Consider the following 27,964-nt stretch of genomic DNA (forward strand, 5'->3'; position numbering starts at 1 on the left):
TTACAATAAAAAAAGAGGAATTGTCTCATTAGCGAAAAAATGGCAAGAGATTGCTATTTGTTGTTACTGACACTGCTGCTTTCTGTGATAATGATAAATGAGAACCAAATAATAGACTGCGTATGATAGATGATGTTCTGAATGAGAGTTTACCAAAAATTTTTCTCCATTTGAAAATCTTTGCAGATACCTCTTCAGTACATTACATTCTGCACAGAAATTAGTCATCGTAGATTTAAAAATCTAGTCAGTTGCCGTGCTTCATTTCTGACTGTATCACTATTCAGCATAAGTTTAATATGAATATAAACATGACATGATATATGTATATTCTTCCGCATTTGCTGTTGTCTCACTCTAGTTTCGTAGTTTATTAGGCAGACAGGATTTACATGAGATAGCAGCAAACACGAAAGAATACATAGCATAATGTTTACATTCTTCTACCTTTTCTATTAATTTATTTACTGACACAGAGGTTTTGGTGCCAGTATTTATCTTTGTGCCTCCACAGCATGCCTGTGTAGCACTACATATATTCGGCAGCAGAAGTTAGTTGTGCCAGCACCTACCAACATTTTTCAGAACTTCCGCTTCCTTTGCACTCGATTCTAATCTGCAGGCGGATTTTTGGATTACAAAAACCAGAAAAAAAGTGTGGCTTAGATTTGAGTAAATACAGTACACTGGCTGTGACACAGGAACCGGGAACCAACAAGTAGTTCCTGTGTTCTGCAACAACGGAGTTCAAAAAGTGAACAGCTAGCCAGAAATAAAGTCCAGAGCATATTGAAAGTTATTGCGAGAAAAAGCAAATATTTCAGGCAGCATTCTGAATCGAAAAGTGTAAACCCAGGCAGGGTAAATCACACTTGTATTAAAGGCTTCAGATAATAGCTAGAACTATCAGATGAGTGTGGGGCCACTGTATTTACAGTCCACTTGATGTGTCCGTGGCTGATGCAGTGCCCTCTGCAGGAGCAAGCTGCAGCAGTGGCACGAGCCCTGAGTATCTCTGTCCTTTCCTCTGTATCGATACTTGGGCTGTGTCAGCACCCCCTATAGAGGAAAGCCTGCGCGCCCGCTCAGTGACGTCACGCACGTAGTCTGGTGCCGGTGCTCGCAGTCCGTTTGGGCACAGCAATAGACTGTTACGGGAACCGCACAAGGAAAATTCGTAAAGAAATCTGACATACCTCTCTCATGAATTACAAGATTTCCTTTCTTAAATGACCCAGTTCTTTTGTCTGTAACTTATTTCTGCATACCTTTTAGCCCCGACGTAAAAAGTGGCTGTAACAACTTTCACTATCTGAGGCATCAAAACTCCCAAATGAATGGACCCATTTCATTGTAGTTTATTTTAAAGTTGCTTTAATGGGGATTGTCACGACTTGTTTGATGGCAGTCTGGTTAGCCATTCAAAGATCGTCAGCTACACAAAGTGCAAGTGTTTGCCACCAGTGTGCTCTTTTCCAATACCATTCCTAAACTGTTAAGTGCTGTCGTATAAATTGTAAATCTCGAAAAGGCCAATCTAAACGCCTGCAACGGTATACATTTATCTTTTATGGCTGACCACCATTCACCATTCTTCCGTTTTGCAGTTCCTGTGTAAGATGATTTTTAATGACAAAAATTTTGATTGAAAGCCACCCGCGAAAGATTCTCGTATGCTCTCGCGGACTTTCTATTAGGGTTTTGTTTTGTTTTTTATGTTAAATATTGCATCACTTTGACGCAGGTCTAATAATGTGGACAGCACTTTGCAAAGTAGCACACTGGCAGCTAACATTTTACGGACACTGTTATTGCCGCTGTTTATTCATTATGTAGCAAAATCCATTTTAAAACCTGATTGGATGATATACCTGTGAATTAAAAAAATAAACACGAAAATTGGGCAAGTAGTGTTCGAATTATAACACCCCCTATAGAGAGGCACTGGTAATAAGCAATTGTATGAGTCGTTTCAAAAACTAACGCTGCCCTGAAAGACATGTTCTACATATGTTTTAGTCCACCATTTCAGCAACCTTGTATTCATGCTTTTTTTAAAATTTAAAGAAATTTCTCCTGTTAATATTTTTTAAGTGAAATGCAGTTCTAATGAATGATATGATATCTCTTCTCAGTTTGTGCACCTTTCCCTGAGAAACTTTCTTTCCATTAAGAAAATCTCACTGACCTAAGATGAGTATGTAATGGTATTGCCGTAAAGTTTTGGTATGCCAATACAAATTTCAATGAATTCTCTTTTCTCAGTAAGTTAACTAAATTTCCATTATGTATTGAAATTATATGAGGTCTCAAAATACAGATTACCAGGTTAGAATTTCGCTGCTCTAAACTGAATACCTTTGAAGAAAGAATGTTTCTGTACTAAGAAGTATATACTTTGAAACAAACTGTTTGCATGAATTGCACATAAATAAATTTCAACTACGAAGTAAACTTTCATTTCATCTGTTGAGAAGTTTTATGGCGTGATGTGACCTGTGATGAAATAATTGTGAAAAATGAACACTTACCTTCATTTGGCATCACATTTGGGCGGCACTCACCAGTGGCTTAGATACTTCATCCTTCCATAAGTTTGGGGAAAGGGGTGGGGGTGGTGGTTCAGCTCTGTTTAGTTGCAATACTTTAACAGATCATCGTTCCAAAATATGTATACTGGTAATTGTTTAGAAGTGGAAAACAAGTTTCATCTACTGACCATGCCGATATGAATGAATGCAAATGAAGTAAAAAAATTCTGTGTATGAATGAATTTATTCATTTCTTTTATTTATCTTCCATACACTCTTGTCAATAATCACTAACACATGGAATGAGAAAAATTCTAGATTATAGTGGTTCACAATAGAATATTATAGATGTACAGCATGAATACTATGTAGGGACAAAATAATTAAGACTTGTGGACACCAAGGCCAAACATTAACAATAACCACAGTAAGTGGGACACTAAAAGAATGCAAATAAAACACTGCACCATAAAGTTTTGTGTAGGAAGAATGCATATGAAAGCACTGTAGTAGAAAAATGGCGATGCATATAGACATTATATTAGGTCACCCTGTAAATTGCAAGTAATTACCAACTGTAAGTGTATGTTATGTGGCAAAAATGTATCAAGTGGTGTTGGAATATGATCTGGTTACATTAATTAGATTAGGTGAGTGAAAAGCAATTGTGACAGGCTTAAGCTTTTTGAATATTCTTTTATAAACAAATATATTCAAAAAGCCAACAGAAGGGCATACCTGAGAGTCCACCTCAGATATTTTCCTCCTCAGCAAAGATGAGCTAATAAGAAGGCACTTTATGGCACAGAGCAAGCATCTATTTAAAGAGCTCAGTAATTAGTCAACCTGAGGATTAGTAGCACTCAATAGTGCTTGTAACAGAAGTGAGAGCTGTTCCACAATTACATTACTATTAGATGAGGAGACCTGCCAATCATTATACACAAAGAAGGCCATGAAAGTACTGCAAAGCCCTCCCCTACAAGCTTCTCCATTTGTAATGGTAGTAAAATATACACAAACATGATCTACATAAGAAAATGTTGAGAGAACAACAGTTATAACAGCTGCAGAGAAAGTAGTAAACTCAGAAAAAGAGAGGCAATTGTCACAGCATGCACATCTGCGCTCATAACAGTGACAGTAGTAGAAGACAGAGGAACACCACAAACACTACGTGAAATCGAAGTTTGTCTACCTAAAGAATGCATAAATAGTATAGTAGCTTTTTCAACAGTAACAATTAATGAATCATTACAAATTGGCAGATTTCTCACATGTATCACAAGCTAAAGTAATAACTTCAGTATACAAAGAAAAGTGTTGCAGAGAATGTAGAGAACTATAGAGCAATTTTGCTCTTGTCTTCCATTTATCACCAAAACAAACTAACCTTGTTTGCATAAAGGTGGAGTCTGCTATAGTACAGTTTGTGTAAGTTTTTCTCAAAATAGTAAAGGAAGGTGATCAAAATGGCATTGTCTTGTCTTTGTCAAAGGCATGTGCCATGTTGGGCCACATAACGTTATTACACAAATTAGAAATACTATGAATAAGGCATGCAGCAAAGAAGTGGTTTAAGTCATACTTGGAAAAGCAAGCGAAATGATTTTTAGGTTTCACATACTATAAAAAGATTACTATTGGTCCCCTCTGCCTGCCACACCCCCTCCCCTCCCTCCTGTATGTATCATTCACCACCCAACTTCAACTGAGAAAGAATTAGTGTAAGATTCTTTATATTAAAGATTAAGTTCTTTGATAAAAATTTCAAGTTAGGCCATTAGTGTTGATAGCTGTTAGCAGCTGTATATTAAAATATTTATATAAACTCTCAGCCATAAGTTGCAATTTGGTAAGTTTGACTAGTTTCAGATTAACCTGATTAGTTCAGCTTAAGAGGCATTTGGTGATGTGGCAATATTACTGATGACAGGTTTTGTATTAATGATTTAAAAAGGATCTAAAATAAAGATTTCAAAATTATGTTGTAAGAGTTTGCAGTTTTCGCTGAGTGTTTTCTGAAATTTTTTTTCCATTAACCTTTTTACTGTAGTTGTTTAGAAATATATTGACACCAACCCAAACAACACTTTTCATTATTGCCTGGGATGAATGTCCATTGCAGCATACCCTATCAAATAATAAAAAGTCATTTTCGTGAAGAGTAGCAAGTGCTACTGCGCAGGCAATAGCGCGTTGATTCGTAGAGGTAAGAAAATCTCTTTCATGTTCTTTGAGAAGTTTGCTGATGACAATATAAGTGTAGACAATCATATTTAAAATAGTGTCTGATGGGTATTTTAGTCCTCTCTGTATCAAACTAAAATGTTCGTTTATTGGCAACTCCTTTTCAATCACAATTTCATTAAGGCAACTCTCACATTTCAGCTTCTTAATCACTGCATGAGCACAGTAGCCTGCAATGAAAGTTAAAGACATTGCAATATCTTTTACTGAAAGAACATCATCTACAGTTACACTGACTTCTATGTCTAATGTGTCTGTTTCTTCAACTTCAGAAAACATAAAATTTTTTATGGCCCCTACTGTGATATTGCCATAGGAAGGAGAACATAAAACTAAAGGCATTACACTTAGAATTTGAAGCTTCTTTTCTGCTTCATAGACTTGTGCCACTGAAACATTGTATTGGGAACCTGCAAGCTGTCTATACTTTCCAAAACGCCGCTCAAGCACATCTGTTTGTAGGTTGGCTGTCAGTAAATAGCTCATACCTAGCTCTTCAGTACAGTATCGAGCAATCTCTACAATGGCATATGTTGTATGCTGAATAGCAAAAAATGTTTCTTTTGTGAGAAACCCACTTGACAAACCCTTCGCTTTCCACACATCAAGCCAGTGTAGAAAATCTAGCAAAAATTGCATAGAAACGCTATCAGTTGTCAACGGATCCATATAAGGATTCTGTTTGTTTTTCCCTTTAAACACTGATTTCACATTCATGACATCAAACCATTTTGTTATTATTCAAATGTATTCTGCTGTTGATGGTGCATGTCTCAAATCAAATTTATCACTAGCTACCTCAAGGCCCTCTGACACATGTCGATTGAATATCTGCAGCACTAGTTTCATGCTCCGTTTTTCTGCAGGCAACGAAATTTTCACAGGCAAGAAAAACAGATCACCAGTTTAGTGCACAGAAACTAAACAACCAAATCACGTACACTAACGCAGGAACACCATTCACTATAATAGTAAACTGACGCGAAACTCGCCGAACGACTATTCACAAGCACTGTTCCGTGAAACTGTTGAAGAAGGGACTATGTGTGTAGCCATCTTGTGACGTCACGCACTACGTAGACAGGCTTTCTTTTACAGGGGGTGCTGGCTGTGTAGGGAGTCCGAATCACTGTCCGATACTAAACCCCCTTTCTCTTTAATTGCCACATAGTGATGTAAACGATTCGGCCTGTGTCAATTTAGTTGAGGAAGGGGGCAGACAGAGGCTGGAGTTCCCACCAAAGTCTCCCACGGTGTTTCGTCATCTGATCCAGGTTGGATGTCAGCGCTGTCTGTGGAATTGCTGGCTAATTAATGCTTTCTGTTATGCTACTTGGTCCTACCTGCAGGGGAGTAGTGTCAGCCGTGGTTGGGATAGGGTCAACACTTCAGCCTCCGTGGGTAAATCAGTTTGAGAATGCTCGGCCTCCGCTGATTGGTGAGCACGGTCTCTGGCATCAGTATGAGCTGGAAGGTGCTTAGGTGATGGAAGTGGCTCTACATCCATTGGCTCCCACTGCTGGTCATTGTCGACACTCTGTTGGCACTGAAAACCAGGATAAAGATTGTAGTGGTTGTAGGCACGCCATTGGGCAGGCTTGTCCTGGGTGTGGTTGTGTAAGTTATGTCCAGTTGGATGCGTGGGGGGGGGGGGGGGGAGGGGGAGGGAGGGTGCTAAATCTTGTTGTGGCTAGAGGAAGTTTCAAAGCCTGATTATGTGCTCTTTGTTGGCCTCAAGCTCAAACCTGTACTGACCCCCCCCCCCCCCTTGGATCTTGGCTCCACCGGGCATTTTGGCCAGGTTTATGAGTCCATGTGTGGGAGCCCATGAGGTAATAATGCCATGTGTGGGGGCGATGGGCCTGCTGAGTTTGGTGCAGCAGGTCTAAGTTTGTGAGATCTGCACCTGTGCGAAATTTCAGCCAGACTATATCCATTTGTATGGGGGGTGGACCGGTTGGTTGAGAAAGCTGGTGAGTGCTTCCACAGAGTCGGCTGTTTTCATTATCTTGTGCATCTGTGTTTTGACTGTCTTGACCATCTGCTGGGCATTCAAATGGGACACTGGATGAATGAGGTGGTGACCGGGTGCTCAATACTATTGCTGTTACAAAAATCCTGAAATGCAGAAGCTTTGAATTGTGGATCATTGGTGGAAACCAGGGTAGAAGGTGCCCCCTATATTGCAAATATGATGGAGAGGGCACGGATGGTAGGTGCTGTGGTGGTGGTGGTGGTGGTGGTGGTGGTGGCGGTGGCGGTAGCTGTCTGTAGCACATATAGAAAGTTAGTTAGGGTGCTGATAATTAGCTTTTGCCCTCTTTGCCAGGGGTGATCAGGCATGGTCAAGGGTTGAAATGCTGTGCTGGAGCTGACTGATTGTGTGTTTAGGCCTGGCAGTTCCAGACTCTATGTTCTTTGGTAGCATCAACACTAGACCAGTACACAGGACACTGTAGTATTGCCTACATTCTGCACATTTCCCAGTGTGCAGTGCGGGGGAGCTTCACTGTGCAGGGGCAGAGCATGGGCAGAATCACCATGCAGCTTTCATCCATAGCTAACAATAAGACACAATCTGTTGTGTTAAGCCTGTGTTGTAAAGAAAAATATGTGTGCCATTGCAGATCTACGCCGTTAGGCAGGTGCTTTGGCCTACCCTGCTGTACAGCATGCCACACTCTGTAAAGTAGCAGATCACGGCCTATTTATGTTGCTACTTCAAATGCCAGTATTGGGAATTCATTGTGTGTGTGCGCGTGTGCGTTTGCGCGCGCGTGTGTGTGTGTGTGTGTGTGTGTGTGTGTGTGTGTGTCTAAGGCAATACACAGCACTTTGTTGCTGTCAAACTCTGCTTTTGGACCACACAACAAGCGAGAATGTGCATCCACATTGGAGTGCTGTGTGGTGGGGCAGTAATGGATCTACCAAGGAACAACACGCACCATTGCATATGTTGCACTGTCTTACTGGGAAAATAAGGGGGCTTGTCGTAGGGGTAACAGGTGAAACTTCGTACCATAGGGATGTGCATGAAACTTCTTGACACCATGTACGATAGCCAACAATTCTTTCCCTGTTTGCGAGTAACTTTACTGTACTCCAGTTAATGTTGTGGGTGCAAATTCAACGAGCTGTTGTGTTCCATCGGTGTACTTGTGGGACAGCACTGCACCAATGCCACAGTCTGACACATTGATGGCAAATGTTGAGTGGTTGCCCAGGTTGAATGTCACTGAAAAATGGGCCGAACTAAGTTACTTTTTTAAATTGCAAGAAAGCTATCTGGTAGGTCTCTGACCACATGAATTTAACTCCTTTTTTAAACAATTGATTAAACAGTTATGACAGCTGGGCCATGTTGGGAATGAATTTCACATAAAAATTAACTTTGCCCAGTAACAGCTATAGGTTTTTGAGGTTCTTATGAGGTGGTATGCTACTTACTGATTGTGTCCACATGACACTGCATAGTTGTGAGCCCTTGTTTACTTGATATATGTCCTAGATACTTTCCTTTTAGTTCAAAAAAACTACATTTATCAGGGCTACAATGCAGACTGTGGGTTTAAAACCACCCAAACGTCATCTGTAGATTTTGCAGGTTCTGCTTCCATGTTATCCCGGTAATTAGAAATTCATCTAAATAATTAACACAATTGGAGTACCTTGGATGAGTTGCTCAAGATACCTCTGAAATATTGCTGGAGCTTTTGCAACACAAAATGGCAATCTGTTATAACAGCACATGCTGAATGACATATTACTGACTAAAAACTGTTTTGTCTGATCATTTGTAGCCAACTGAAAGTAGAAACAGCAAGATCTATCTTGGAAAAATAGTGGCCTCCAGTCAATTTTGCCTACAGTTTCTCAGGCCTGGGAATGGTATACAGATCTACATTAGCCTGAGCATTAATGGTAAACTTAAAATCTATTCCATGAAGTTTCAGGATTACAACCAGACAATGTCAACTTCCTATCATATCATCTTGGCTGACAACCATTCAGCCATCTTCAGGCGAGTGTTTTGCACTGGAGGTTGCTAGTTCATCTCACTACCTTTTTACCAAGAATAAGTGGGAAGAGGCAGGTGTGCAAAGGCAGTCGCTACATGAGCGATCTCTGTTGAGTTATGCACGCTCTTAAAATACTGCTCCATCTGTGGTGTGCAGGCACCTGCATAATGTGGTAAAACGTGCACTTTCTGTCAGAATGCACACTTGCGGAGTTAAAATTCAGATGTCAAAATTAATAAAATAGAATGTCACTAGATGTGTCATTGGACATAAAATGTCTCCTTTCTGAAGAAATTAAAGAAATCACCCCGTCCCACACCTTATCCAGTTGAAAACCACCATCACGATTAATGAGATTTTGCACTAAACATATTTCTGCTGATTCGTTAATAATTGGATCTCAGGAGGATCTTGTCTAGGCCAAGGTTTCTGTGGCAGAGCAATTCGTAGTGTTCTGTGGAGATACAATGCTCAGCTGTGCATGACCTACTGGGCTGCGAATGCCGAGTGTGACACTCATGTTCAACGCATCTTTCACACACTGTGCATGTCATCTGACCAATGTAGGCCTTGCCACACTGATAAGGTATTCTGTAGATTCCAGCCTTCCACAATCCCAGAACATTCTTTGCTGAACTGAGAAGAGCACAAGTCTTTGTGTGTGTGGGTGAAAGATTAGTTTTACATGATTTTTTCTTAAGATTCTGCCTTTGACAAAATATTGCTGATGTAAGGAAGGAACACCCTGGACTTAAATCATTCTTTCTTCTCTTGCTCTTGGGTGGTCATGTTTCTTCTTCCTTGAAGCTGTGCTGATGTGATGTGGAGACTATCCATTATCTTTGATCTTCAATACTGATTGTAAGTGTTCCAGCTCGTATGCAAGTCTGTATCCATCAGACACAACATGTGCCCAGTGCACCAACATGTGAGGGACCCCCATAGTTTGTGATAGGTAGTGGCAGCTAGACATCTGCAAATACAGGGCTGTATGTGTTGGTTTATGGCAAGCAAATCCAGTAAATCAACCGTAGTGGAGCATTGTATCTCCACAGGCACTCCATGGATTACTCTGCAATGGAAATCTTGGCCTTGACGAAATCCTTGTGTGATTCAATTAGTAAGTAATTGATGGAAATTTAAGTTTAGCACAAAATGTCATTAATCATGATGATGGCTTTGGGCTGGATAAGGGTAGGGCCTGGTGATTTCTTTAATTTCTTCAGAAAGGAAACATTTTATGACCAATGACACATCTGGTGACATTTAATTTTGTCAATTTTGGCATCTGAATTTTAACTCTGCACGTAGGCATTCCAACAGAGAGCACACACATAATATCACACTACGCATGTGCCTGTACCCCACAGATGGAACAGTATTCGAAGAGGGTGCATAACTCAACAAAGGTTGCTCATGTAGCGGACTGCCTTTGTGCTTGTGTCTTTGCACCTATTTTTGATATAAAGGTAGCGACATGAACTATCAGTCTCCAGTGCAAAATACACATCTGAAGATGGATTACTCTTTACACATGGAAAATATAAAGACTCATATCAGATTTAAAATAATCACAAATTGTAACTGATCCATTTGGCTTCTTAACAACCGCCATAGGTGTTACCCATTGGTGAGATACTGGAAATATTACTTCATTACTTTACAATCTCTCTAGTTCTGCTTTCCCTTGATCATGCATGGCAAAAGGCACTGGATATGTTCTATGAAACTTATGCGCTACTGATTGCTTTAAAGATACGTGGACTTGAACCCTTTTGCACAACTTAATGTAAATTCAGACATGTGCTTATATTGCACACATAATATATCAAGTTCTTTGAATGGAATTGTGGTTGAAACTAAGTTCACTTGCTCTTGAATTTGCAAACCAAAAAGCACACAGAGTTTGCTACTAGCAGGGTTAGTCGCTGAGCTACATTTTTATACTTTGTTTAGATGACCATCTGACCACGCAGCAGGATCGACTGTTCATTGTACATCACCACTATGTGCTGAGGGTACTGCAGCTGCGAAGAGTTAATGTATGGGTATATGTCCACGTTAATCAGAGACACAGCTACACCTGTGTTGAACTGGTATTTTGCCATTGCCCAATTGATTTACAGCTGCAGCATGAGCATGACCTTCTGCATCCTGTCTGCTGCTGCTATTGGCATTAGCAAGATACTGTGGAGCATGCTGCTGTGTGTGGTAGTGGTTGTTGTTGTTGTTATTGTTTGCTGCCCAAGGCACACATTTGTTAGATGCTCTGGCTTGCAGCATGCAAAACTGGTGATGTCGTGGAATGGGCAGTGATGTTGTCAATGCCTTAAGCTGCAATCTGGACATGGTTTCATCGCATTAACTTTTCTGGGTCTCTGTGATGATGATGATGATGTGGAGGAAGCTTTTGTATGAGTTTCTGCTTGCCGTGGGAGACACCAGCAGTGAACAAAGCGTTTCTCTTGATGTGCAACTGCGGATAATGAGGGCAGTGGATCACTAACTACTGAATACCACTTCAGTGCGCTACTGGACAATCAGTGCTCAGTAAATTGGATGTTGACATTAATTGTTGTAATCAGTTGATCGTAAAACAACTACTAATACCAGAAGTATTGTGAAATGTAGCTTGCATTGATGCTGTTACTTCGTGAGCTTTGGCAACTTTTAGTGCGTCACTCTAAAGCTGTTGCACTAACTTCACTGTGAGAAGGTAGATGTATAACATACTCGTGGATTAATTACAATGTGCCCCATTGTTTACAAGAAGAATCACATATGCATGCTAAGCCTTGGAAGTCAGCAGCCCATGTTGCATATGATTGCTTACATTACTTAACGCAATGATTAAATATAAGCCTAGTTGCAACTGTGTGGGGTTGGTGATCATAATAGTCAGTCAGTAAACCTCAAACATCAGAAAAGTTCAAACTACTGGGGTTGGAGAGTGAGCATAGTTTTTGCACCACTTCATACAGTTTATTACTAGAGAACAGTAAGAGTGCACTCCCACATTCAGGGTCAGTTATTTGACTTGCCTTGTAGTGAAGAATGAAATGACATAAGCAGACCTCACAACTCTCATTCGCCTCATTGAAGCAAGTGGAAGGGAGAGGTGGTGGTGATGCTGCTGCATCTGCATCTGCAGACTGTTGTAGACTTTGCAGTAGTTGTAGTAGCAGTTTCTGCTGTTACTGTTGGAATTCCCATTGCTGTTCTTGCTGTTGCTGCTGCATCTGCTGCTCACACAACTTTAGAAATTTGGGCTCTGTGTCTCACACTGAATAGTTACACAGACAGAAAGTCCTCGTTACCACTTTTCTATCCTGCTCTACATAGGCAGAACAGAGTTTACGACCCTTCCTGCTTGTGGTGAGAGAGAGGACGGTGGAACCAGCAGGGGGTCGGTGCAGTTGATGATGGTCGAGTTGATGAAGGGAACGGCTATCCAGGAGCGAGATCCGTCAGAGTGTAGCAAAAGCCGTCGTGAGCATGCACAAACAGTCCGGGGAGTGATCTGAATTGAGAAACGCAAACATGGGCAAGCTCAATCATTCTCCTGTCAATAATGCTTATCAAAGGCTTCAGAGAATAGTGAGAACTGTTGGTCAAGTGTGAGGCCACAATATTTACATGCCTCTCACATCAGTGGACAGGGCCACATGACCTGCCCACAGTTGCAGAAGCAAGTTGTAGCCATGATATGAACTAGATCTGACCTTTCCTACATATTGATACTCAGGTTAGGTGGTGAATATGAATTGCTGTCAGATATTGAACAATTCTAAAGTCAGTTTGTTTGCTAATTATTCTGTGGTAATCATCTGCATTATGTTTATTGTTGGGTACTGTGTGGCCTTCAGTCAACATAATTTCTTTTAGAATGTACTTGTGGTATTTAGTATCAGATACCTGATAAAGTATCCTAAACAAGACTGATTTATGCCAATGTTTGCATTTTTACAAATTACTGTCTCCTGAAACAAAATAAATAAATAAGTAAATAAATAAACAATGAAGGGAAAAGGAGGAGGAGCAGGTTAGTGTTTAACATCCCGTTGACAATGAGGCCATTAGAGACGGAGCAGAAGCTTGCATTGGGGAAGGGCAGGAAAGGAAATCGGCCGTTCCCTTTTGAAGGGACCATCCTGATGTTTGCCTTAAGCTATTTATGGAAATTGTGAAAAACCTGAATCAGGATGGTCGGACGCGGGTTTGAACTGTCATCTTTCCAAATGCGAGTTCAGTGTGCTAACTACACTCACTCGGTAATAAAGGGAAAAAAAATCTATTAGTTACTAATGCATTCCTTGCGATCTCATTCCTATATTGCAGCTGTGGCCAGATTAATTCACAATGTACTTGCTTTGTGATGCAGGGAATTATTGTGGTGAGAGTTACATTTTTGTTCTTATTCTTTATGATGTCCTTAATACGTATGGTTTCAGTGATGATCTATGCTCAGAAATTGCTGTTTTATCATTGATTTACTTGTTAATGGTAGTGACTTATTTTCTTTACCAGCCTGATGTGGCTTGTCAGGTTAGAAAATAACTTTGCCTTCTTGAGGTACTCCTGATGTACGTTTCATATAGAATAATTTAACTGAAACCAATCTTCTGTCTTGGAGATGAGAGTCAAATTTTGTGTCATTCATCATAAATTGTAATTGAAAGAAATGAGGATCAAATCTCCCATCGGTTACCCAGATTTAGTTTTTTTAATTTCCTGAAATCACTTCAGAAGATTAGTCATTGAAAAAAATCCACAGTTTATTTATTACCCTGTCGTTGTTGAATCTAAGCTTGTACCCCATCCCTCCAGAATTTGTCATTGGCAGTAAGTTAAAAATTATTAATTTTTCATAAAAGTTATGAATTTGACCAAAAAAATTACTTTGGTTTAGTGTCCTTCATTGTGATTGGGAATTGGTTGGATAATTTAGCTATAAAAAATCTGTGAATTATTACTTTTTTACCTAAAGTTTCTTTGGGCAGTCATCAAATTATACACAATAGCATTTTTGGGGAAAAACTGCAGTTCTTTTATATTTCTTTGTAAGCCCTTGTTGCCAGTTTTGTAAAGGCCTTGTTGCTACTGCTAGGGAGGCTGAGTTGCCATTGTTGTTACAGTAGGCCGAGTTGGTGAGTGCGTGAAATGGCTTCTGGTGCAGTACAGCACTAAGACAGTTTCACCCTGTCCCTATTACACAGCTATGCCCCAGGGCCAGGTAACAGGACAGGAGAACGAAAGTACTACAACGCTCCAACAAATTAGTAACAAAGTCACACAAATGAGTCAAAAGGTTTGCTTATCTGTGTGACTAGTCGAATAGAGAAGTCTGCAACTCTGCATGTAATATAACACAAAAAAGGCCCTCAATGGCTAAGTGCAAATAATCATAGATAAACTTCACTGTACATAGCAAATGAAATTTACAACAACTGTCTGTCCATTTCTAAGAGTTCACTAAACAACGTTCCCTAAGTTAGCCCTGGATGACGATCTATAACCAAGTGAGCGAGAGCTGGTCTTCTATCTTCCGAATAGGCTTCAGTCAATTGTCTGGTCATTGCCTCGGCCAATTGCCAGCTGAGTACAGACCGCCAAAGTTGATATCATCATCCTCAGCACTGCTCATGGCGCTGATGGAACTCATGTAAGTGACGAACCTCTATGGCACTGTCACCAGCACGCATCTTTGTGCCTGTGGTGCTTTTGCCCTGGTTGTGTTGAGTTTGGATGACACAGCGCTCCTTCCCCCAAACCACCACATGATCTTCACATATGGCCAAGCACCATACCGGCAGTGAGGGGGAAGTGTGGGTGGTGGCACCAGTGTTGGAGTGGTGACTGTTGCTTTAGCCAATGCCAAGTCGCTGCTCACACCCTACATCAGATCTTCAAACTGCGAGGGAACTCCAGCTGAAAAACGACTCGGAAGGTGTGTCTCAGCACCCATTAACAGGGTATCTTCTTGATGGCGTGAATCCGCAATCGTATGTTACTGACTGGAGGCCCCTCGGTAGACATCAGCGCAGGGTTGACCCAGCCCTGGTGGTGTGGCAGATGACACCGGACATATGCTAATGGATGGTTGTGGTGTCGCATTGGTGTCCATCAGCTCGAGGTCCAGAAACAGCGTCGCATGACCCCACTCTGATGGATGGCGCTCGGATTGCGTCGACTGGGAAGGCCGTTAATATACGAGAAACGGCAGAACTTTGCAAGTGACAAGGGTGAATTTGATTTAGAGGCCACGTCTGCAACCCATCAGGACCTCTAATCTGAAAACATGCGAACCAATTGAATTAGTAATGACGCTGCACTCCCATGACTTCTTTCTGCTATAGCTTCTGTAAAACATGGATTGGCTAATCCAATATGTTGGCTGACTAGAGTCGGTAGGCGCTGCCAGCAGTGGGAATTGAGCAAATGCAAGAGTGTGCAGTGGCGTCGCCCATGCAGCAATTCTGTGGGCGGAGGGCCATTGCAGGGCTGGGAGTGATAAGTGAACAAGAAGTGAAGCAAGGCTTGTTTGCGTGGATGATGCAAGCAGAGTTTGTCCATTTGCTGTTTGAACATGTGAACAAAGCATTTAGGGTGGAATGGTGCTGAGGTGAGATGGCATATGCCGTTCACTGTACAGAAATCTTCAAAATTTGCAGAGACAAATTTTGGTCCGTTGTCCATGATGAACCTTCGATGCAGAATGTGGACCGAAGTACTTGAAAAGTGGAGTGAGATGTTGTTGATGACAAGGGAACAACAAAGGTGAATTTACTATGTGCATCAACAACTACTAACTATGTGTTCCAATAAGGGCCACCAAAGTCTACATGCACACTCTGCCAAAGCGCCTCTGCCTTGGGCCACTCACAAAAAGCATTGTGGAGGGGCAGCCTGATGTTTCGCACACACTTGACACCATTGAGACATCCTTTCTATTTGCGCGTCCATGCCTAACCATGTGCAATGTTTCCAAGCTAATTGTTTTGTGTGGACAACACCCCAATGAACTTGATTCAATAAGCTGAGTACTTTTCTTTGAAGCACTTTCAATATCACCACACGTGAATGCCCTCACTCTGTGTGAAGCAAAATGACACCATGAACAACAGAAGCATCATGTCAGATGTGCAAAATATCGATGAACAAGGTGGCTAACAATGTGCTTGGTAGAAGATGGCCATCCGGTATGAATGTAGCGGAGCAAAATTTGCAAATCGGGATTGGAAGAAGTGGCTTGTGCTACTTTGCGATAATCCAAGGGAAACTGCTTGACATTGTCAGTTTCTTGTGCATCAGTTTGAAAACATGCTGCTTCGGAAGTGTTGAAGTCAGCATCAGATCCCGTAGGTAGATGTGAGAGAGCATCTGCATTCACATGCTTAGAAGTGGCTCGATAAATAATCTTGTACTGGTAGTGGGAGAAAAGAAGAGCCCAACATTGCAATTTCTGAGCAGTACAAAAAGGAATCAGTTTGGCTGGATTGAAGTGTGACTGCAAAGGCTTATGGTCCGTGACCAAATAGAATTTCCGACCATATAAGTCCTGGTGAAATTTAGTCACTCCAAAAATTATGGCAAGAGCTTCCTTTTCTATTTGGGAATAATTCTGCTGAGCTTTGTTCAGAAGCTTGGAAGCGAAGGCAATAGGTCTGTCTGACTTAGCAGTCTGGTGTGACAAAACAGCAGCAATTCCATAGGTTGATGTGTCCATGGCCAAAATGACAGGTTTCTTTGGATCGAAATGAAAGCAGCAATGCTCAGTGATCGATGCTTGGTTCAGTTTATGAAAGCCTGTGTCACAATCTTTGGACCAAACAAAAGGAACATTTTTGCGTTGAAGGCGATGCAAGGAAGCTGCTATATGAGCTGCTTTGAGGATGAGGTGAATGTAGTAACTGAGCTTCCCTAAGACAGATTGCAATTATTTGACATTCTGAGGTGGTCTGAGATCACACATTGCTTGAAAATGTGCCTGTATCAGATGAACACCTTGAGAATTGATAACATGACCTAAATATTCTATTTCTGTCTGGAAAAAGGCACACTTTCCTTTATTACACTTAAGTCCAGCCTCACACAAAACTTGAAATAAAGTGTGCAAGTTGGCAAGACGTTCTTCTGCTGTGCAGCCAGCAACTACTACATTATCCAGGTAATTTGTACATGAAGGTACAGAAGCAGTCAGCTCTTCCAGGTAGCGTTAGAAAATGGCAGCTGCTGATGTGCTACCAAAAGGCAAACGAAGGAAGTCGTAAATATGTATTGATGACAAACACGTTTTGCAAAGATTCATGTACAGGAATCTGAAGGCAGGCACTACAAAGGTCAATTTTTAAAAATAGTGACCTGCACCTAAGTGATCCATGAGTTTGTCAGGGCGAGGCAATGGATAAGTACCCACAACTGTCTTAGGATTGACAGTGACTTTTAATCAGCACAGATCCTAATTTTTCCTGATGGTTTGCAAACATAAACTACTGGGGAAAACCACCGACTTGCAGAGATTGGTGTGATAATGCCATTTCCTTGCCAGTGAGCCAGTCTTTTACAACCTGTTCATGAAGTGCAATAGGCAATGCATGTGCTTTGAAAAAATATGGCTGTGCATTGTCTTTAAGCGTAACATGCGCTACAAAGTTATTGGCATTACCTATGCCAGGAGCAGTGTGACTGTTAACAGGACCGCATAGCACTAGAGCTACACTACTGGCCATTAAAATTGCTACACCATGAAGATGACGTGCTACAGATGTGAAATTTAACCGACAGGAAGATGATGCTGTGATATGCAAATGATTATCTTTTCAGAGCATTCACACAAGGTTGGCGCCGGTGGCAACACCTACAATGTGCTGACATGAGGAAAGTTTACAACCGATTTCTCATATACAAACAGTAGTTGACCGGCATTGCCTGGTGAAACGTTGTTGTGATGCCTCGTGTAAGGGGGAGAAATGTGTACCATCACGTTTCCGACTTTGATAAAGGTCGGATTGTAGCTTATTGCGATTGTGGTTTATCGTATCGTGACATTGCTGCTAGCGTTGGTCTAGATCCAATGACTGTTAGCAGAATATGGAATCGGTGGGTTCAGGAGGGTAATACGGAACGCCGTGCAAGATCCCAACGGCCTCATATCACTAACAATCGAGATGACAGGCATCTTATCCGCATGGCTGTAACGGATCATGCAACTGCATCTCGATCCCTGAGTCAACAGATGGGGACGTTTGCAAGACAACAACCATCTGCACAAACAGTTCGATGACGTTTGCAGCAGCATGGACTATCAGCTCTGAGACCATGGCTGCGGGTACCGTTGATGCTGCATCACAGAAAGGAGCGGCTGCAGTGGTGTACTAAATGATGAACCTGGGTGCACGAATGGCAAAACGTTATTTTTTCAGATGAATCCAGGTTCTGTTTACAGCATCATGATGGTTGCATCCATGTTTGGCGACATTGCGGTGAACGCACATTGGAAGCGTGTATTCGTCATCGCCATACTGGCGTATCACCCGGCGTGATGGTATGGGGTGCCATTGGTTACACGTCTCGGCCACCTCTTGTTCGCATTGACGGCACTTTGAACAGTGGACGTTACATTTCAGATGTGTTACAACCCGTGGCTCTACCCTTCATTCGATCCCTGCGATACCCTACATTTCAGCAGGATAATGCACGACCGCATGTTGCAGGTCCTGTACGGGCCTTTCTGGATACAGAAAATGTTCGACTGCTGCCCTGTCCAGCACATTCTCCAGATCTCTCTTGGACTCGCATTCGGGAGGACGACGGTTCAATCCCGCGTCCGGCCATCCTGATTTAGGTTTTCCGTGATTTCCCTAAATCGCTCCAGGCAAATGCCGGGATGGTTCCTTTCAAAGGGCACGCCCGACTTCCTTCCCCGTCCTTCCCTAATCCGATGAGACCGATGACCTCGCTGTCTGGTCTCCTTCCCAAAAACCAACCAACCAGATCTCTCACCCATTGGAAACGTCTGGTCAATGGTGGCCGAGTAACTGGCTCGTCACAATATGCCAGTCACTACTCTTGACGAACTGTGGTATCGTGTTGAAGCTGCATGGGCAGCTGTACCTGTACACGCTATCCAAGCTCTGTTTGACTCAATGCCCAGGCATTCTGGGTACTGATTTCTCAGGATCTGTGCACCCAAATAGTGTTAAAATGTAATCACATGTCAGTTCCAGTATAATATATTTTGTCCAATGAATACCCATTTATCATCTGCATTTCTTCTTGGTGTAGCAGTTTTAATGACCAGTAGTGTATTGCCACCCTTCTGTTCTGCAGCACAAATATTACCAGGCCGCTGAAAACTGTCTACAGCAAAATCACAAGAGTCTTGGTAGTCAACGATCTGCAATACCTGCTCAAGAGTAGGACCAGAATATTTCAGAATCTCTGCTCAGATCCTGTTGTGTGACACATTGTGTGCGATTGCATCCCTGAGCATATAGTCACTGTAGGATTGTCCACATTCACAACGGAACTTGTATTTCCACATTAAGCCTTGTAATTTGTTCACCCACAGACGGTATGTTTGTCCTGGCTGCTTTTTTAAACGAAAAAACTTAAACCAGGCAGCTGCAGTGCTGCTACACTCTTCATAGTATTTATTCAATGAACTGACTAATGTCTCATAACCGACGTCTGTAGGCCATGACGTAGGGAAGAGTTTTACACTGATACACAGACAACGGAAAGGAAGTCACCCTGCATCTGCATCACAGTACTTGATATTTGGTGGGCTTATAAGTGGGCCCAGAATTGTGCAGTATACTCTTTCCAGTCTTCTGTGTTTTTTGTCGGATGCACGATACTGCGGCAGGAACTGTGACATGGAAGCTGCAGGCACAGCTGTTGACGGACTGCTTACTGTTTGAGCTGCCGCTTGATGTGTGACAAATTGTGTCACGATTTCGGTCAGCTTCTGATGTGACTGCATCTGAAATTTAAGGAATGTATTAAAATCCTGCGGTGATTGTACATCCACATTAGGCAGTGGTTTGGTAGGAACAGGTATACAGTTGGCAGATTCTGTGGATTTGGGAGCTGGAGTCAGGGCAGGCATAGGTTACAGTTGCATCACAGGATAATGAATTATAAATTATTGTTGGGTATTGGGTGGGGTTGACATTGTAATTAATTAGACAATAGCAATGACACAAAAGCAAAAGGTGTGACGTACATGATGTTCTCCCACAACTAGAACAAAACAGTCACAAATGTGCGGTGTTGGATTAGGAGCAACAAGGCAAATAAGAACACTTTAAATTTGAGGCAAAAGTCGTGCCAGCCATTGTCGCTACTGCTTTTGGCTTGGGGAGCTGGCACCTCATCAACAGTTTGGGAAGCCCTAATTGCCAGTTTTATAAAGGCCTCGTCGCTACTGCTGGGGAGCCCAGTTGCCACTGTTGTTACAGTAGGCCGGGTTTGTGAGTCCGTGAAATGGGTTCTGGTGCAGTACACTGCTAAGACAATTTCTCCCTGCCACTATTACACAGCTCTGCCCCAGGGTCAGGTAACAGGGTAGGAGAACGAAGGTTCTACAGCACTCCAACAAATTAGTAACAAAGTCACACAAATGTCTTAAAAACGAAAACAATCAATTATTGACAAAATTATTTGAGTGGATAGATAAAAAATCTACTCGCCAAACTGCGGCAAAACATACACGTAAAAGATGTTGTAATTGGAAAGCTTTTGGGGCCAGTGGCTCCTTCTTCAGGCAGAAGGGTTGAAGGGGAAGGAAGAAGGGTGAAGGAAAAGGACTGGAGAGGTGGATTTTGGGAAATTTACCCAAAACTGCATGTCAGGGGAGACTTACCGTACGGGATGGGAAGGAAAGACTGACTGTTGGGGACTGCATTGGATGAGATTTGAAAACCTGAGAGCTTAAAGGTGGAAAACAGGGTAATATGCAAGACAGAGATTATTACTGAAATGTCATGTATGAGTTAATAAAAGTGATGGACTAAGTGCATTCTACATAACAGAGGTGGGAGGGGATTGGTGAAAAATAGATGGGAAAGACAACGAAAGATGTAGAAAACTAAAACAGAGTGAAGCAAAGAGTAGTTACAGTTAAGAAATGCTGAGACGGAAGAAATTAATGTAAATTAAGGTCATGTGGGTGGTGAGAACCATGGACATGTTGTAGTACTAGTTCCCACCCACAGAGTTCTGAGAAACAAGTGCCTGGGGGAAGAATCCAGATGGCGCCTGGTCAAACAGGCACCAAGGTCATGAGTGTCATGTTGTAGAACGTGCTCTGCAACAGGAAATTGTGAGATCCCAGTATACACCCTCTGCCTATGCCCATTCATCCTAATTGATAATTGATGTAGAAGGCCGAACAGTGTTTACATGATAGCTGATATGACATGTCATTTCGCAGGTGGCTCTCACTTTGATAGTATATGTTTTGCCAGTTACAGGGCTGTTATAGGTGGTGGTAGGAGGGAGCATAGTGCAAGTTTTGCAGTGGGGATGGTCGCAGGGGGAGGAGCCATAGGGTCGGGAGATGGGTGCAGAAGGAGCATAGGGTCTTACAAGAATATTGTGGAGATTGGGAGGGCGACGGAAAGCTATTCAAGGTGTGGTGGGCAAAATTTCAGACAGGATGGATCTCACTTCAGGGCATGGCCCTGTCGAAGTAGCTGGTTAACACATTTCAGACCAGGATAATACTGAGTCATCAATAGTGTGCTCTGTGGAGGGATCAGCAGTACCAAGATTGGATGTGATGGCATGGGAAATCTGCTTTTTAATTAGGCTGGTGAGGCAATTATGTGTAATGAAGGCTGAGGTGAAAATGGTAGTGTATTGCTCTAAAGAGTCTGCATCTGAACAAATACATTTGCTACAGATGCCAAGGCTGTATGGGAGGCAACATTTGACGCCCCAGCAGACAAAGGATCTACCACTGTAGTACTTGGCCAAAACAAGTATGTTAGTGAAGCTGTCTGACAGCTCTTCATACAGCATCTGCCATCAAGATCCCATCCCTGTGATTCAAACTGACCTGCAGTCCCTCCTTAAAACCTCAGGCCCTCACAAGAGCTAACACTGAAATCCATAGAACTTCTCACCACACCCAAACTACACACCCCCACATTACCTTCTTCTTAAGATCCACAAACCCAATCATCCTGGTCGTCCCATGGTTCCTGGCATCAAAGCACCCACTGAATCTGTCTCAGTTGATCAACACCTGCAACCCATAGTACAAAGACTTTCCCTTCTACATAAAGATACCAACCATTTCTTAGATCATCCGAAATCCGTACCCGTCCCACTCCCACCACGCACCTTGCTTGTCACAATTGATGCCACCTCCCGGTATACTAACATCCCCTACATACATGGTCTGTCTGCTGCTGAACATTTCCTTAGTCAGTGCCCAACTGATTCCAAACCTATGACATCCTACCTACTCACCTTAATCAACTTTATACTTACCAACAACTACTTCACCTTTGAGGGGCAGACATATAAGCAAATCAGGGGTATGGCCATGGGAACCAGGATGGCTCCTTCCTAAGCCAACCTTTTCATTAGTCACTTGGAGGAGGCTTTCCTGGGATCCGTAAATCTTCAGCCCCTGGTTTGGTTTAGATACATTGATGACATCTTTACCATATGGACTCATGGTGAGACTGACCTGCTAAAATTCCTGGAATCTCTGAATACCTTCTCCCAATTAAATTTCTCATAGTCCTATTGTAAATCCCATGGCACTTTCCTTGATGTTGATCTCATCCTCACCAAAGGCCAGCTACACACTGTTGTCTACATTAAACCTACCAACAAACAACAGTACTTTACATTTTGACAGTTGCCATCCTATCTAAGTCAAACATTCCCTCCCATACAGCCTTGGCATCCGAGCCAAACATATTGGTTCAGATGCAGACTCTTTAGAGCAATACACTACCGTTTTCATCTCAGCCTTCACTGTATGTAAGTACCCCACCAGCCTAATTAAAAAGCTGATTTCCCAGGTCATCACATCCAATCCTAGTATTGCTGATCCCTCCATAAAACAGTTTTGGAGCACACCACTGGTGACTCAGTATTATCCTGGTCTGGAATGTGTTAATCAGCTACCACAACAGGGCCATGACTACCTAAAATCATGCCCTGGAATGAGATCCATTCTGTCTGAAATTTTGCCCACCACACCTTGAATAGCTTTTCATTGCCCTCCCAGTCTCCGCAATATTCTTGTCAGATCCTATGCTCTTTCTGCATCCATCTCCCTGCCCTGTGGCTCCTAACCCTGTGACCGTCCCCGCTGCATGACTTGCCCTATGCACCCTCCTACCACCACCTATAACAGCCCTGTAACTGGCAAAACATATACTATCAAAGGGAGAGTCACCTACGAAACGACACATCATATACTGGCTATTGTGTAAACACTGTTCAGCCTTCTACATCAATTATCAGTTTGGATGAATGGGCATAGGCAGAGGGTGTATACTGGCAACTCGCAATACCCTGTTGTAGAGCATGCTCTGAAACACGAAATTCGTGACCTCGGCGCCTGTTTGACCACAGGCGCCATCTGGATTCTTCCCCCAGACACCTGTTTCTTAGAACTCTGCAGGTGGGAACTAACACTACAACATGTCCTTGGTTCTCGCCACCCACATGGCCTTAATTTATGTTAATTTCTTCAGTCTCAGCATTTCTTCACTGTTACTCTTTGCTTCACTTTTTTTAATTTTCTGCATCTTTCATTATTTCCCATCTATTTTTCACTGCTCCCCTCCCAATGCACTTAGTCTATCACTTATGTTAACTTGTGCATGGTGTTTTAGGAGTAATCTCTGTCTTGCATATTACCTTATGTTCTCAGATTTTCAAGTCTCATGCAGTGCAGTCCCCAACAGTCAGTGTTTTCTTCTCATCCTGTACGGTATGTCTCCCCTGACCCGTGGTTCTGGGTGACTTTCCCGAAATCTTCACCTTTTCCTAGACCTCTCCAGTCCTTTTCCTTCACCCTTCCTCCTTCCACTTCAACCCTTCTGCCTGAAGAAGGAGCCACTGGCTCTGAAAGCTTCCCAATTACAACAGTCTTTCACGCGTGTGTTCTGCCGCAGCTTGGTGAGTAGATTTTTTTATCTATCCAATTAAATAAAAATTACATAAAAGGTTTACTTACCTTTGTGACTTGTCGAATAATGAAATCTGCAACACAATAATGCCCTCAATGGCTGAGTGCAAATAATCATAGGTAAACTTCACGGTACACATCAAATGCAATTTACAACATCTGTCTGTTCACTTCTAAGAGTTCACTAAACAATGTTCCCTGTCTAAGCCAGCCCCAGATGATGATCTATATCAAAGTGGGTGAGAGCTGCTCTTCTATCTTCCGAGTAGGCTTCTGTCCGTTGTCGTCCGGTTGTTGGCGGACTGTACACGGCCAGCAATTGGTTGAGGCGAAGTCGATATATTTATCCTCTGTGGCGCTGGTGGAACGTCTCTATGGCACTGGCACTGGCACTGGCACCGGCACCGGCACCAGCTCATGTTTTTGTGCCTGTGGTGCTTTCGCCCTGGCTGTGTCTTGTTAGGATGACACAGCACATTGACCACTGGCTTTGCTGTAATTGAAAGCAGTCAGTGATTCATACGCTGGGCAAGCATATGAGAGGAGGGCTGTCCAAATCCCTGTCCAGCTATCCGCATTTAGGTTTTCCATGTTTTCCCTAGATTGCTTAAGATAAATGCCAGGATGGTTCCTAGCAAATGACATTGCCAATTTGCTTCGCCAACCTGGCTTGTGCTTTGTACCTAATGAAATTTTCATCGACAGGATGTTAGGCTCTAACTTCCTTCCGCAGTCACTCTTATTTGCATGTTTTGCACTATTTGTGATGGTACTGTTGATGCACTGTATTATGTAAAAAGTAAGTGAGAGATATTATGTAAAAAGCAAGTGAGAGAAGTCTGGACTAAATTTAAATCACATTTTGCACAATCTAGTATTTAAAAGTTAAACATCATGCTTTGAGGTGGCTGTTGGAGTACAGATGGACTGAGTTTTCAGTAATATTTAAACCTGTTGTGTGTCTGTATCATATGTATAAGCATAAAGCTTTTTTTCATTGGTTTTCTTGATTGTAAGCCATGCCATGCCATGCCAGTAGTTTTCTTGGTTGTAGGAATATCTAACCCATTTTCATGTACAAAGAATAGTGAGAAAATTGAAACAATCAAAGTGCAACTAGAATATAATGGTATCACCATTCATCACATCACTGTTTTTGAGTTAACGTTGTGTGAACCCACCAGTTAGTTCTGGTTTTCTATGTTCTTTGTGGATACTAGTGTAAATATATGATAATCTCCAAGCATAGGTGTTATATCTATTATTTTATCATAAATGTCAAACAATAGACAAAAAGTTAATGTTAACTCTAATTTTTATTTCAGGGATTCCTGAATCTACAGTGGTCAAGGTGGAAACGAATCCTCTTCACAAGGACAATTGCCATTGTCCCAACATTCTTTGTAGCATTTTACAGTGAAATAAATCAACTATCGGGCATGAATGACTTGTTAAATGCTATAATGAGTCTACAATTACCATTTGCTACTATACCAACAATAGCATTTACGAGCAGTCAAAAAATTATGGGTGAATTTCAAAACGGAATGTAAGTATTAAAGCCAGTTGCATTAAATTATCGGTTAGTTGTAAAATGCATAATAGACAATGTCAAAGAATTTTTCATGATTCCTTATATTTTGCATCCATAATTGCCTGTATAACTGGCTGCTTTTTTGCACTTCAAGGTTCCTGTTTCTGTTGTGACGATTTGCAGTAAGTGTTAAAAAATTACATTCTATGTGAAGGAATGAAATTGAATGTTTTGTTGTGCTGGTTGATGGTATGATAGTCCACATGGAACATATTCTATTTCATATGTCGTCCAAATCATTCATAGTGGATAAAGAAATATACAACCACTGCGTGACAGTACTAGGTGACTTTATGTAGTATGATGATTGTCTTCCAGTTTGTAACCCCAGTTTCAGAGCCCTGTGACCAGCAAATTCATTTTGGTTTGGCATAACTGCAAATCTATAATTAAAGAAAATGTTTCATTCTTTCCAGTTCAGCTATTGTATGCCTCAAAAACAGAGAAATAATATTATGTATGACAAGTTAGTAGTGATACCTCAGTCAGGCATTTTGACAGTTAAAATTCTGGAATTACTGTGACAAACTAACCAGTGCCTACTTATTGAAACCAAATAGATTGGTATGTTACTACTTGCATTATAAAATGCAGTAACTGAATGGTTAGGAGTGAGCAACTTGTGAAACAGATATCATAATGGAGTTTGAGAACAGGCACTTGTGAACAGTTGCACTGACAGTAATGTAGTTCATAGTCTCTTGTACACGTACCATATTATTTATCCAAGTAGCATGTATTTGCAGCATTATACTTGGAAATAAATTTTGTGAAACTGTACGGAATTTATTTTCTTGATCTTGTGAAATGAACAAAATCTCGCTATTGGTAAAATATGATATGCCTATTTCATCAACTGAGTCCTAAGCTCACTTTATCATTTTGTGCTTTGCCTCCTGTATTTTTGTTTATAACTCTGAGGAAAAACAATTATGAAACTTTGTGATAATTTTTAACAGCTTTCTCAACCCATTAGTGTTCTACTGGTCCCTCACCTCCCAGCAGTTTTGATTGTTGTACTTTGACTGTTTGTAATTGTTATTCATCCTTCACACTCTCATACATTTTGTTTAGCATTGTGACTGTTGTGTTTTGTTTGAATGATAGTTCATAAATTTTAGTACTGTTTCGTCAGTTTTATTGCTGAATATATTACAGTGAGAAGGATTTAACATGAAAATACTTAACATGAAGATTGGGTAACGCGAAATACCGGTAATACTGTTGTCCCGGCAAAGTACTAAGTAATTTCATGCTTTTTCCATCTAACATGGAACAAAAATCTAACATTAAAAGCTTTTGCTTCTCAGATGAACAAATAAATCTACTATGTGCAGCCCTGATGTCACTCAGATTTATTAACAAATTTATTATCCCCCCCCCCCCCCCCCCCCCCGTTTTTTTTTTTTTTTTTTTTTTTTTTTTTTTTTTTTTTTAGACTAAACAAAGTAAACCATGCTTGCATCTGTTGCTATGCTATTGCTTGTCTTTGGATTCTGTCAGTTTTCATATTTGGCTCTGTGTTTTTTGATATACAGGCACTGTAATTGTTTACATGCAATGGCAGAGGAAACTGTATGAAAATAGGCAGTTTTTATGCTTCAAATAAGGATGGAGTGGCTTAAAGCAGTTTAGGGAAAACTGAAAACTGAAATCTGAAAAGACGCAGGAACGTTACTAGTCGAATGTATGATGAACAAACAAGCTTGGATAGTGGCCGCTGTGGTCACTGATTGTATTCTCAATTCAGAAAAGTGATTTTCATAAGAAAAGCTGTTGATTGTTGATAATTGTGTGGCACATCCCAAAATTAAATTAACACCACAAGTGTTTCAGAACCATGTGATGAAGGCATTATACAAAATGTGAAATTATATTTTCTAAGCAGCTGTTCCATAAATATCTACCAGCAATCAAAGCAAAAAAAATGATCTCTGTCTGATTATTGATGCTGTGTTATACATCTAGTATTCTGTAAAGAATTTTATGGAACCATAAACAATTGAAAATTGATTTCACTCTATGAGATTCTCTAATGTGTCAGATTCTATGTCACCTCAAGAATCAGCAGATATTGAAACTGAAGTGACATTTAATTAAATGTTTGGAAAAGTTTCTACAATATCCCTGGATGAATTTGTTGCAGTTGAGAATGATGTATGTACAATGCCAAATATGACAGCCATTTTGGAGTGTGTTCAGATCGCAAAAGGTCACATCAATGTAGGTGGTGGTGGTGAATTTGTATTTGACAATGAAACCCACATTGCAGGTCCAGTCCCCACTACACCAGAAATGCAGATCATCATGAAAAGTATGCAGAGCTGTTGCAATGACATGCAATGGTGAAATTAATAAAACAATGGACGATACTGAACAATTTGCCAAAAATTTTATGCTGAAATGGACA

The 27,964-nt window shown here is 41.4% G+C and overlaps 1 protein-coding gene across 7 annotated transcripts in view; it reads left to right on the top strand.

Annotated features, from left to right (window-relative positions):
* The window catches only part of LOC124722921 (protein Malvolio), a 343,226-nt gene that overhangs the window by 279,072 nt on the left and 36,190 nt on the right, over positions 1–27,964 (top strand). For all 7 annotated transcript variants that reach the window (XR_007006462.1, XM_047248076.1, XM_047248080.1 and 4 more), the window contains one exon: positions 25,286–25,509. Coding sequence is in view for 6 of the 7 variants with exons in the window: in XM_047248076.1 (XP_047104032.1) it covers positions 25,286–25,509 (224 nt within the window). In the remaining variant the exon portion in view is untranslated. The remainder of the gene's footprint in view (positions 1–25,285; positions 25,510–27,964) is intronic.

Source organism: Schistocerca piceifrons, chromosome X, assembly GCF_021461385.2.
Source record: "Schistocerca piceifrons isolate TAMUIC-IGC-003096 chromosome X, iqSchPice1.1, whole genome shotgun sequence".
Taxonomy (NCBI): domain Eukaryota; kingdom Metazoa; phylum Arthropoda; class Insecta; order Orthoptera; family Acrididae; genus Schistocerca; species Schistocerca piceifrons.